Source organism: Vicia villosa, unplaced genomic scaffold (assembly GCF_029867415.1).
Source record: "Vicia villosa cultivar HV-30 ecotype Madison, WI unplaced genomic scaffold, Vvil1.0 ctg.000212F_1_1, whole genome shotgun sequence".
NCBI classification, from domain to species: Eukaryota; Viridiplantae; Streptophyta; class Magnoliopsida; order Fabales; family Fabaceae; genus Vicia; species Vicia villosa.
The window spans coordinates 631,179-642,841 of record NW_026705078.1 but is presented as its reverse complement, the minus strand read 5'-3'; the positions used below and the strand labels follow the sequence as shown (position 1 = coordinate 642,841).

Genomic DNA, 11,663 nt, shown 5'->3' with positions numbered 1-11,663 from the left:
ACATAATCTTGGTTTTACCACGGGCTTAACAAGAACCTAAATAGATTTTACCATGGAATAATCTCAAACCTAGAGATACCGAATCACATAATCCTTAAACCAAAGTTTTTTTTGGGTTTACCTTTTAACCCAAACAAAAATCATAATGTTCAACCAAGGTATAAACAAAAGTTCCTTGGTAAACTTACAATTCTACCCTTCTAGAATTACACTTTAATTCTCACTCACAAAAGGACCTTTCTCACAAAGGCGCTAAGGCTAAAGTATTAGTGAGAGAAAGTAAAAAAAGGTTTAGAGAGAGGGAGAGTAAGTTGTGTCAAAAAAGATTCTGAATGAAATGAGGCAATGTGCCTCTATTTATTGGCTAGAGGTTGACTCAAAAAGGAATTTCAAATAAATGCATTTTATGACAATCTAATTGATTAGAACATAGTTTCAATCAATTATATATATTCAAAATATAATCGGTTGTAAGTTCAAATAGAAAAAATATATCTAGTTGTTGCAAATCGTTAAGGTGTTGTCCTAACAGCTTGGGACTGAATTTTGAACTGAGCTAACCGATTAGACAAAAGTACTAATCCATTAAATAAGCCAAAAATTTTCCCTGAGCTATTTTGACAACTCCTACTTCATCTGGCACAACTTCAGAATATTTTTGAAGAAATTTTCTTGATGGAAAACAGTTTGAAAAAGTGTTTTAATGTGTGTGTGCGCGCGCGCGCGCTTTAGCCACGTGCTTTTAAAATATAGCTCTAATATTTTATAAAGTGTTCACTCATTGCTAAATTAGGATGGCTTCTTAGTACTTCAAGACTTTTCCATATGCTTTCTCTCTTGTAGAAAATTGCTTGAGTAGCTTGAGATGAGGCTTGAATTATACCCCACATGATTGTCATCATCGGATAGTTAAGTCCATCAAACCCTAATTCTTTGGTTTGCTTCTTTATTTGCTTAACTGCTTAGGCTTGATTTGTTAGTAGACATTAGTTGTCATCATCAAAAGTTAATGTCCTTGTTAAAAGCATATATCCTGCAAAACAAGGTTACACGCAATTTTGATTCTCTAAGGACATACCTCTCACCGATCTAACATCCAAATTGAATACTCTTTAGCGATATCTAGAAAATCGAAGAGTTCTCAAGCTCGAGTATCATTCACCCTTGATTGACGATGAAGAGAAGATATGGTTCACCAAGATTTAACTAAAGACAAGTGAAGATTTAAAGGTTATGTAGAGTACATTTTATTGTTACTCATCAAATAATCCGATTGAAGTAGATGTGACGATTGTAAGATTGACCAAAGATATTCTAAAGATGTTACAACGTCCTGAACCACCTGTTTTTAATGAAATGTAATGTTAATTTTATGTTAACGATTATCTATGTAATCTGAAGCATTTGAATGTTAATTTGTGTTGTTTTTCCAACATTCTGCAATTTTTTGTGGTTTGACCTAACAGAGCATATTTCGAAGATGCATTTCTGTAAAACTCACTGAGTTTTGAATTAAGGGTTGTTACATAGATGTATCTTCAAATATGGGTGCAATTTTGTGGGTTCTTTAAAATTAGGATATGGGTGCCTTTGAATATCCATATCCGAAAAATCCCAAGACCAAAATTGAATTATTTCGGATGTGCATATCTAAAGACATTTTTTTTCTATTAAAAAAAAGGTGTCTTTGGATGTGCACATCCGAAATCACATTTTTTTTAAGAAAAATGTGCTTTCATAGATACACACCCGAAACATAGTGATATTTTAGGAATTTCACCGCGAATTTGTAAAAAAGTATATGGGTGTAAAAAAAATTCTCAAGAGAGAAAGTGTGAAAGTTAAGACTTGCGGAGCCCATGTATTTAATAAATTAACTAGTAAAGAATTAATTAGTATTTTAAAATATTTAAAATAATGCATTCAAAATATTACAACATTATCTAACAGATTGACCACAAATTCTATTTTGTTAGTCTTTTGCCTCAATAATGCTCATAATTTTATTTTTAAAAATTCAAAATCAAAGAAAATATAGTAAAAGTTTCTAAAACAAAATTAACTATAATAACTTATTTTAAAAATCAAAGTTTAAAAGAACGGTTGAAATATAGATGTGAATTGCAAACTAACTAGTTTAAATAGATAGGCAGTCTCATAAAACATTCAAGAACACTCCAGGAATTGAAATTGAAAAGCAAGTAAATAAATGGACATTAGAAAGGAATAAGCAATACGAGCATAAAGTTTGAACTTATGGACAATTATATTTCAAACTAATCAATTAGAGAGAACAAGTAAAACATTCCCAAAAAAAAACACACACACACACACAAAGCTAAGGTGTATTAATCAACATTTATAATTCATCATGAGTTTTTCTGTCAACACCAGGTACATTTTCCTGAAGTTTTAGAAGATAACTAACAGCTAATGATGCATGAAGTGCAGCTCCATAAGAGAGTCCATTTTCATTGATTTCGAGATAAGGCGAGTGTAATAACGACTCACACTGTTTATGTGAGTTATTCTGCACTCCAAGCATGAAGAAGTAACCAGGCATGACCTCTTGATAGAATGAAAAATCTTCAGCTCCCATGAATGGGGTCATCGCACTATCAACCTTATCGACGCCAAGCATATTCACCGCAACATTCACAAAATGCTCGTGCAGGTCCTCGTTGTTTACAGTTGGAGGATTGAAAGGTTCCCAATCTTCAAGGAAGTCCACAGTTGCATTGCACCTATGCACGGCAGCTTGTCCAATGATAACCTACATAAATGAATCAGCGAAAAATACTGTATACATTGCAAATATCGTTTCTGTTGCAGTTGAAACTCGTGAGCTTAAGTAATGTAGGAAAGATGCAGAAGGCTTGAACTTCCATTACATACCTGCTCAATCCGCTGTCTCAGTTGATTGAAGCTTTGTTTAGAAAAGGCTCGGAACGTACCACCAATTGTGACATAATCTGGAATAACATTGAATGCACTGCCTCCTTGGAACTTCGCAATCGTCACTACCTGTGGAAATATGTGTTACGTAAGGAAAACAAGAGAATCGCACCGCCCTCAACAAGCATGCCCTTCAACAATGATCATCCTTGAAAACAAAACTATGTCAAACTATCTCCACAGTGAAAAAGTTCTAACAAGATTTCCACTTTATGCAAATGAAACAGGTGGAAGTTTTCTTCAAACAAGTTGCCACTCACTACTTACGGTCTTACTGTTTTTCTATTGCTTCTTGCTCTTTCTGATGTTCAAATATAGCTTATAAGTAAACATGAAGAAGTGTACCATGCTGATTGCTTAACATTGTTAATGATTATGAGAGTATCATGCAAACTTAATTGATTTTTGCTAGTAAATAAGTTACTATTTGGAAGAGCTTAAGGAAACAGCTTATTTATGACATGTTTATAAGTTGTTTTCAACTTATTTCAGTAAGTTCTCCAAGATAGCTTATGAAAACATCTTATAACTTATATAAAAATAGTTTGACTTTATTTTATCTTTTGATATAGAAATAGCCTAATCATAAGAGCTGAGTTAAATTGTTTATCTGAAACGGGCCTAGGTATTAAGTAAGTGGATAATACGAAAGGTAAATGAAGAATCAGCAATATTTACTTGGGAGTCTAGAGGATCAGCCTCGCGAGAAACAATGTGTTGTAAGCTAATAATCACATTAGAAGCTGCCAATATGGGGTCTATAGACTGTTGAGGGATAGCTGCATGACCTCCTTTTCCACTTATTTTTGCTTCAAAGAAGCCACTTCCTGCCATTATTGGACCAGACCTAGAGGCCACTTCACCTATTGGTAATTCAGGATCAATATGCAATCCAAAGATAGCCGTAACGTTTTCTAATGCTCCTTCGTCTAAAATTTTCTTAGCCCCTCCACCTCCTTCCTCTGCTGGTTGAAAAACAAGAACAACAGTTCCCTTGTTTCGACAAAAATAAGTAAAGAATTTATCAGTTATTCATGAGGATGAAGACTAAAATAACCAGACAATATAAAAAAAAGTAGCCGACATGAGCTATAAATAAACCATTGACACAGACACAGAGATCATCATGACATTGATACTCACATGAAGACACTGGTAAAGATCATCAAAAGGGACAAGTTTGTACTGTTGATAAAAACTTGGACAGTAAGGAATGGTGATTATATATTCTAGATTGACAAAAGTTGTATCATGAAAGATAGTTTCCCAGTATCGTATAAACTAAAGGATATTTCACTTTGACATTTTTGGACTTTGACTTTAAAAACATAAAGGAAACCAAAGTAAAGAAGCCAAGACATATTAAAGATCTCACTTGTATCTCTTTTTCATGCTGTTTGAGAATCTTTGCTGCACCAAGTAGCATGCTAACATGAGCATCATGACCACACGAGTGCATCTTTCCAGGTACTCTACTCTTGTGCTCCCATTCCACCATTTCCTAAGGTTTAGACATGATATAGCAGCAAAAGGCAAAATTTGAGAAAAGATAAACAAGATAACAGAACCCTATATATTAACTCCATATAGAAATTAAAATTTAGAGCGACCACGGTAACTATACAAAATTGTTAAGAACCTCAGATTAAATGAGATATGGGTTGAAAACGAGCTTATAAGTGGGAGAAAGTCTTCACTTTACAAACTGATTTTATAGGGGTTGATTAGGCCTAACCTGAATAATAAGATAGTATCTGAGTCTATCTTATCTTTTAAGAACTTACAATTCCTAAGCTTCAAGGATAGGGAAACAGGGTTTATTGACCCATATAGCTTATTGATAACCAAGAAAAAAGTACACAGAATTCTAATTCCTCACACCAGAGCATGCACTTTCTAGTCTACAAATTTTCAGAATTCTTAACCCTTGTAAGAGAGGTTAGTCCTGTTTGTATAACATAGGCTATCGCTACAAATAGAATTGATCCCCCAAATTAATCGGTCTTTAGATCAGGTATTGAGTTTTCAAAAAAAAAATAGTTACATACAAAATTAACGTAAGACCTGTTAGTCTATCCTTATTCCCAATACCATGGGTTTTAAAATGCAATCCGCAGCCGCAATATTACTGATGCGGTAACCTCCGCAACCGCATCAGACCGCAATTGCAGTGTAATTTAAAATCAGACATTTGAACGCATTAGGAACCACATCAAACAATTTCACCCATGTTTGTTTAGTTATTTTCATCAAACATCAAATTTTCAGTATCCCAAAACCCAACTTTCTTATAATGTAATGAAAAATCATAACTTTAAGCGTCTCTCAACTGTGTTTCAAACACAACCCAATCAAAACTCACATAGCATCAGCCGCAATGCGTGTTGCAGCAACTGCAATGCAATTACTGAAATTGCAACCGCAATTTAAAACCATTCCTAACACTACTCATGATTGGTTGGGTTATTTGCTATCATACCATTCAATTCACACTCCAGACGCCAGTCCCTAGCTATAAAAAGAGTGTGTTAAGAGTCTCATTGAATATTGAATGATATTATAATTTGAAAATGAGTTTAGGGTTGAGTTAATTAGAAGCATTTATAGTTAAAAAAGAATGAAAATTGAAGTAATATTAATGAACCTGCATGGGAAGAGCATCCATATCAGCTCTTAAAGCAACAAAAGGAGAGAATCCAGTTCCTATGAAACCAACAACACCAGTGATTGCAACTGGATGTTTATAAGGGATACCCAATTTATCCAATTCTGATCTTATCACTTCACTTGTTTCAAATTCTTGATAACCTAATTCTGGATTCTCATGAATCTTCCTTCGGATACTGACCATCCAATTGAAAACCTCTGGACTCTTGGCACTGTCTAGAAAGTTGTTGAACGAGGAATTATCTGTTGATGACAAAATGGGTGTTGCAGCGAAGACGTGTGATGTGAATATGATGATGCAGAAATGGAAATAATTGAATTTGAAGGAAGAATACATGGTTTGTTTTGGTGTGTGAAGGAGTGTGATGAAGATTGATTGAAGAGTAAAACAATAAATGTTGTTTTGGTGTTTTTGTGTGTTTTTATAAGATTAGTAGGTGTGGCTCTTCATTGGTTTCAATTTTCAAAACCGGAAGAGTATGACTCAACGGCTGAATATAAAAAGGGTATTACTTTTGGGATCAGGATTGTCTCCGGTGACATTTTTACCGGAGAGGGTTATGTGAAAATCTTCACTCTTTAATTTTTTTTTAATATATTTTATTTGTGTACTTTTGAGAAAAATTGAAGCGATATTTTATTTGTGTACTTGAGAAAAATTGAAGCGGTGAGATTTCACGGGACATAATTTTAATTGGCAGAGAATCTTTTCCCATTACTATTCTAACTTTAAGGGTGATTATCGTCAAAAGTTACAATTATTCTTAGATTTTAGATTTTAAATATGCATTTTCTAACACATTCAAATTGCACTCAAATTGTGAGATTTTGTATCGAACTCTAATATCGACAAATATAGTTTTTCGGTTCGACAGAGACTGAGCATGTTGTCAAAGTCTGTTCACGTGTTGATGTTAAAGTCTTGCATGTTGTAGTCGATAATGCAAAGTTTGTTAGCATGTCGAATTGGACCTGTTTGTTTAGCTCAATTGTTTAAGTTCGAGAGATGTTGATCGCTGTTATTCACTTGTGATCTGTAAACTTTTATTGAGTAAGTGAATAGAAAAAGAATTACAATCAATCCTAATATTTCTTCTTCTTCTTCCCTCTTCTCTCTCTTTCGTGAAACTTAATAGGGTTTCTTGTGTTTGTTCAAGAAACTCAATCTTTCTCATAGTTTTGATTTGTTCTTGACGGCACTCCGATATAACAAACTGGTGCGGTGAGCGTGGATAAGAAGATGTCGCCAACGAAGTATGAGATTGAGAAATTCATTGGTGTGAATGATTTCAGTTTGTGGCACTTGAAGATGCAAGCCCTTCTTGTTCAACAGAGTTTTCTAGAAGCGTTAAAGGGAGCCACGTCCATGGATGTTGCGCTAACGGAGAAGGAGAAAATGGCGATGGTAGAGAAAGCCCACAGCGCAATCATATTGAGCCTTGGTGATAAGGTTCTCTAATAGGTGTCGAAGAAGAAGACGGCGACGAGTGTATGATCGAAACTCAAAAGTTTGTACATGACCAAATCGTTGGTCAAACGCCTCTACCTGAAGTAAGTTTTGTATTCATTCAAGATGAGTGAAGACAAAGTCTTGACTGAGCGGTTGGATATATTCAACAAGGAGATTCTTGATCTTGAAAATATTGATGTCAAGATCGATGAAGAACATCAAGCGCTTTTGTTGTTGTTATTGTGTACTTTACCACGTTCTTGTAAGTGCACTTGCCCACTAAATGTTTTGTATGATGTCAAAACTAGGAAAACTTTAGTAATATATACATTAGAAGGTATCTCTGAGTCATCATGTACACCTTTGCATTATGGATCTTAGAGTGCAGTTAAAGCATGTTTGGAAAAGGTATCATGCATCAAAAATCAGCTTCATAGCATTAAAAGTCAGTTGCAAGCTTTAAAAATCATTTTTTATCAAAACACTAGTATATGTGTTGACACATACATTGCATAGATCGACACATGTGCTGCAATAATAAAGCTTGTAGCTTATATTTATATGTCCTAACTTATATGTCAATACATGTTATCTATGTGTCGACACATACGATTTTCAGGTCGACACATGTGCTACAGTTTTAAAGCATATAAGCTTTTGTTTGAATGTATCGACACATGTGCTACAGTTTTAAAGCATATAAGCTTTTGTTTGAATGTGTCGACACATGACTTGATACAGGTTTACACATGCATTTACATAGGTCGACACATGACTTACATGTGTCGGCACATGCTGCTATTTTTCTGAAAAATTTACATTCTTTTTCACATTTCTAGGTTTCCCGTTTGCCTCCAACTTGCACTACTATAAATACATCATACATGCATTATTTTCTATTTGATGAAACTATAAACACATACTAAGATTGCTCATCATCTTCAACCTTGCATCGATGCATACACACAAACAATGTACACATAATCATTCATTGTTTAGGGGCCATTTAGACTTGGTTGATAACATTCAATTTAGGTTGGTTGTAACCTAAGGTTGGGTTGAGAATCATAGGATGTTTCATCTGAAAAACTGTGAGGGTTTTTACTTCAAGATCAAGGTGTTGGTTTGGGGTTTTTTTTACAAGAGTTACACAATTGGATTCGATCTAGTGAAAGGCTTTGAAGAACAGGAGGTTCTTAGAAAAAGGAGTGGCGTGAGACGGTAAATCAATTGGTAGTCTTGGGTGACAACAACTTGCAATTTGGATTTGACCGAGTGAAAGCTTTGAATAACGGTGATTTCTTGCAAGGAGTAACGCGAGACTGTGAATCGATTGGTGTTTGTTGGGTGGCTTGATCAAACTCATATCAAGGGAAGATAAGTGCAAGGATCAACATCAAACATATGGTTTGTAGGGTTAGATTGCTTCACATCTCTTGTAAATAGTTTTTTGCATAGCAAGATTGATCTTAATTCCAAATAAGAATTGGGGGCAGACGTAGCCGTAGCGAGGACGATCGGTGAACTGCCTTAACAATTCCTCGTGTCCTCTCTCTCTCTATCAATCTATCTCTTTATCTCTTGCATTTAAATTTTCATTATCAAATTGTTAAACACATTAATTGAGCGATTGATTCGTAACAATTTTTCGTTGATTGTTAAAAGTTTTATTGATTTGTTGATTGCCTTATAATCAAAAAATTGTAAGAGGATTTTGATATGAACAAACTTAAAAGAAAAATCTGAAAAATCAATCGCACGCCAAGTGTTCGATAAATTGATACTTTGAATTTTTCTATTGAACTCATTGGAAATTGGTTGCTTAGGTGATTTCATTATAACGGTTGATTGAGAATTTAATTGATTAATCGTCTATATCATTGTTATCCTATACTAAAGGTTGTGTGCATATCTGAGGTTCTAATAACCGATTCGATTTAGACGATTTTCGATATAAACACGATACTTCCGCTCGCCATAGTTTTTAACGTTTCAAAACCTTTTAAAAACTAAAATTTAAATTTGGGGATCTATTCACTCCCTCTAGATAAGTTGTCTTTGTCTAACATTTCTCATGCTCACTTCAAAGAAACTCTCTTATATGGAAGAGATTCCTTAACACTTAAAGAAGTTCAATCTTCCTTGTACTCAAAGGACTTGAATGAGAGGAATAAGCATAAACCATTGTCTGTTGATAAAGGTTTTCCCGTAAAGGAGAAATTCTCGAAGAAAGGTGGTAAGTTTGAAAAGAAGAAGGGTAAAGGTCAACAAAAATCTTATGGTGGTGATACTTCTGCAATTAGGTGTTTTCATTGTAAGAAGGAGGGTCACACACGAAAAGTGTGCCCTAATTGACAGAACAATCATGGTGTGAAGGACAATGGTAATGCAACCATTGTGCAAGAAGATTTTGAATCATCTGATGTTCTTGTAGTTTCGAGAAGAAATTATTGCAAGGAATGGATCATGGATTCAGGTTGCTCTTGGCACATGACTTCAAACAAATATGTGTTTGAAGAATTTTGTGATCAAGATGGTGGATCAGTGCTGCTAGGAAACAACAATTTTTGATCTGTAAGATTCAAGCTCCATGATGAGTCAATACAACTATTGACTGGTGTCAGGTATGTACCTAATCTTAGGAGAAATTTGATTTATATTGGTGAATTCGACAAGAAAGGATATGTTTTCAAAGGAGAGTAAGGTATCCTAAGGGTAAGGAAGGGGTCAAAGGAAGTCTTGAGAGGCATAAAAAGGCAATGCATGTATACCCTTGAGGCTAAGGTTGTAAGTGGTTCACCATATGTGGTGTCCACAAAACCTGTGTCAAAGACTGAGCTATGGCACAAGAGACTTGACCATGTATGTGAAAGAGGTCTAGTCGAATTATCGAAACAAAATCTGCTAAGTGGTGACAAGGTTGAAAAGCTGGAGTTTTGTGAAACTTGTGTATTTGGTAAATCCTATAGGGTGAAGTTTAACAAAGGTAAACAAAGAACACATGGATCCCTTGATTATATTCGCGATGATCTTTGGGAGCCTGCAAGGTGTCCTTCACATTCAGGTGCAAGGTATTTTCTATCCATAATTGATGATTATTCCAAAAAGTAATGGGTATTCATTCAGAAAGCTAAGGATTAAACTTTTAAAATTTTCAAAAGTTGGAAAACTCTTGTCGAAAACCAAACTGGCAAGAAATTCAAGAGGTTCAAAACAGAAAATGGTCTTGAATTTTACAATGAGGCATTCGACAACTATTGTGATGCGTCTAGTATTGCAAGGTGTCGCGACAGGAAAAAAATACCCAAGCGCATCACACGCTCGAAATACAGATAGAGTCGCCACTAAATTTTATTTATCCTAGAAGGAAGGGAAAATATCAATAAAACCCAAGGGGAAGAGATAAGGTTACGGGAGTCGGTTATGCAAGGGGAAGGTATTAACACCTTTCACATCCATTATACTCAATGGGAACCATTTTGATTATTTGTGTGCTAAGGTTTTGTAAAAGTGCTACTGGTTTATTGACTGAAAAATAAGTTTTTAATTAGTGTGTGTAACACCCCAATTCTACCCACGAAATTTAAATAAAATCAGAGTATAAAAATTCACAAAATAAGCAATTGAGGTATCACATATTCATTCTCAAAGACAAATCACCTCGTCGCATAAAGCGGATACATAGCACCTTTGAAACAAAATAACTTATTTTATTAAAACACAGCAGAATCACTTAAACAAGTATTCAATAAAATATCTTTAGTTAACTTATCATTTTGTTCAACCAAGATAACACAATTAAACAACAACATCATGAATGACATAAATCGTTCCCTCCAGAGTGCTACGTATCAGAGCGACAACCGACTCGAGTAACGGCAACTAAATCTTCATACTTGAATACCTGCACGTTATCAATATAAAGGCAACGGCGAAACAAGAGAAAAGGGTGAGATATCAAATCATATAAGTGGGCGCATGATAAATTGTATATTAGGATTCAGGCATATAAAATCATTACATCACAAGTATCAACAGTTACCATACACATCATACTTCCACAGTTCATTAATCTCTCATACTTTTCATGGCACAACAAGTCATAATCATGTAAATAGTATCATCCAATAAATTTCACATATTCAAGTATGCACGAATTTCAATCGTATAATAATCACGGGATTAAATACTATTATTCCAATATATACACAATCCATCATTATCACATATTCTCGCATTTAACCAATTACGTATTCAAACATCACCCCTTCTCAATTATCAACTAATACAATTATCACTACAACACCAAGTGTACATAATCAATTACCAAACTCATACACATAGCATCACAACATCAATGCACATAATCAATTGTTCACTCGTACACTTATCACAACAACATAATGCACATAATCAATTATCACATTCATGCACACATCATCACAACATAATGCACATAATCAACTATCACATAACTCTAATGTGGCTCAATGAAACATGTGACACTATGCATGTGGTACCAATGTGAAATTCTAAGTTTCACCGGCCTCTGATTCATAACTCTAGAATCTAAGCCACACTTCCGATCCGG

The 11,663-nt window shown here is 34.6% G+C and overlaps 1 protein-coding gene across 1 annotated transcript; it reads right to left on the bottom strand.

Annotated features, from left to right (window-relative positions):
* Positions 1–2,201: 2,201 nt before the first annotated feature.
* LOC131625420 (IAA-amino acid hydrolase ILR1-like 4) lies at positions 2,202–6,216 on the bottom strand. Its single transcript, XM_058896281.1, has 5 exons — positions 5,600–6,216; positions 4,331–4,456; positions 3,634–3,948; positions 2,896–3,024; positions 2,202–2,773 (listed from the first exon to the last, which is right to left on the bottom strand). Exons 1-5 carry the CDS (start codon positions 5,957–5,959, stop codon positions 2,360–2,362), a joined length of 1,344 nt encoding a protein of 447 aa, XP_058752264.1. The 5' UTR covers positions 5,960–6,216; the 3' UTR covers positions 2,202–2,359.
* Positions 6,217–11,663: the final 5,447 nt, after the last annotated feature.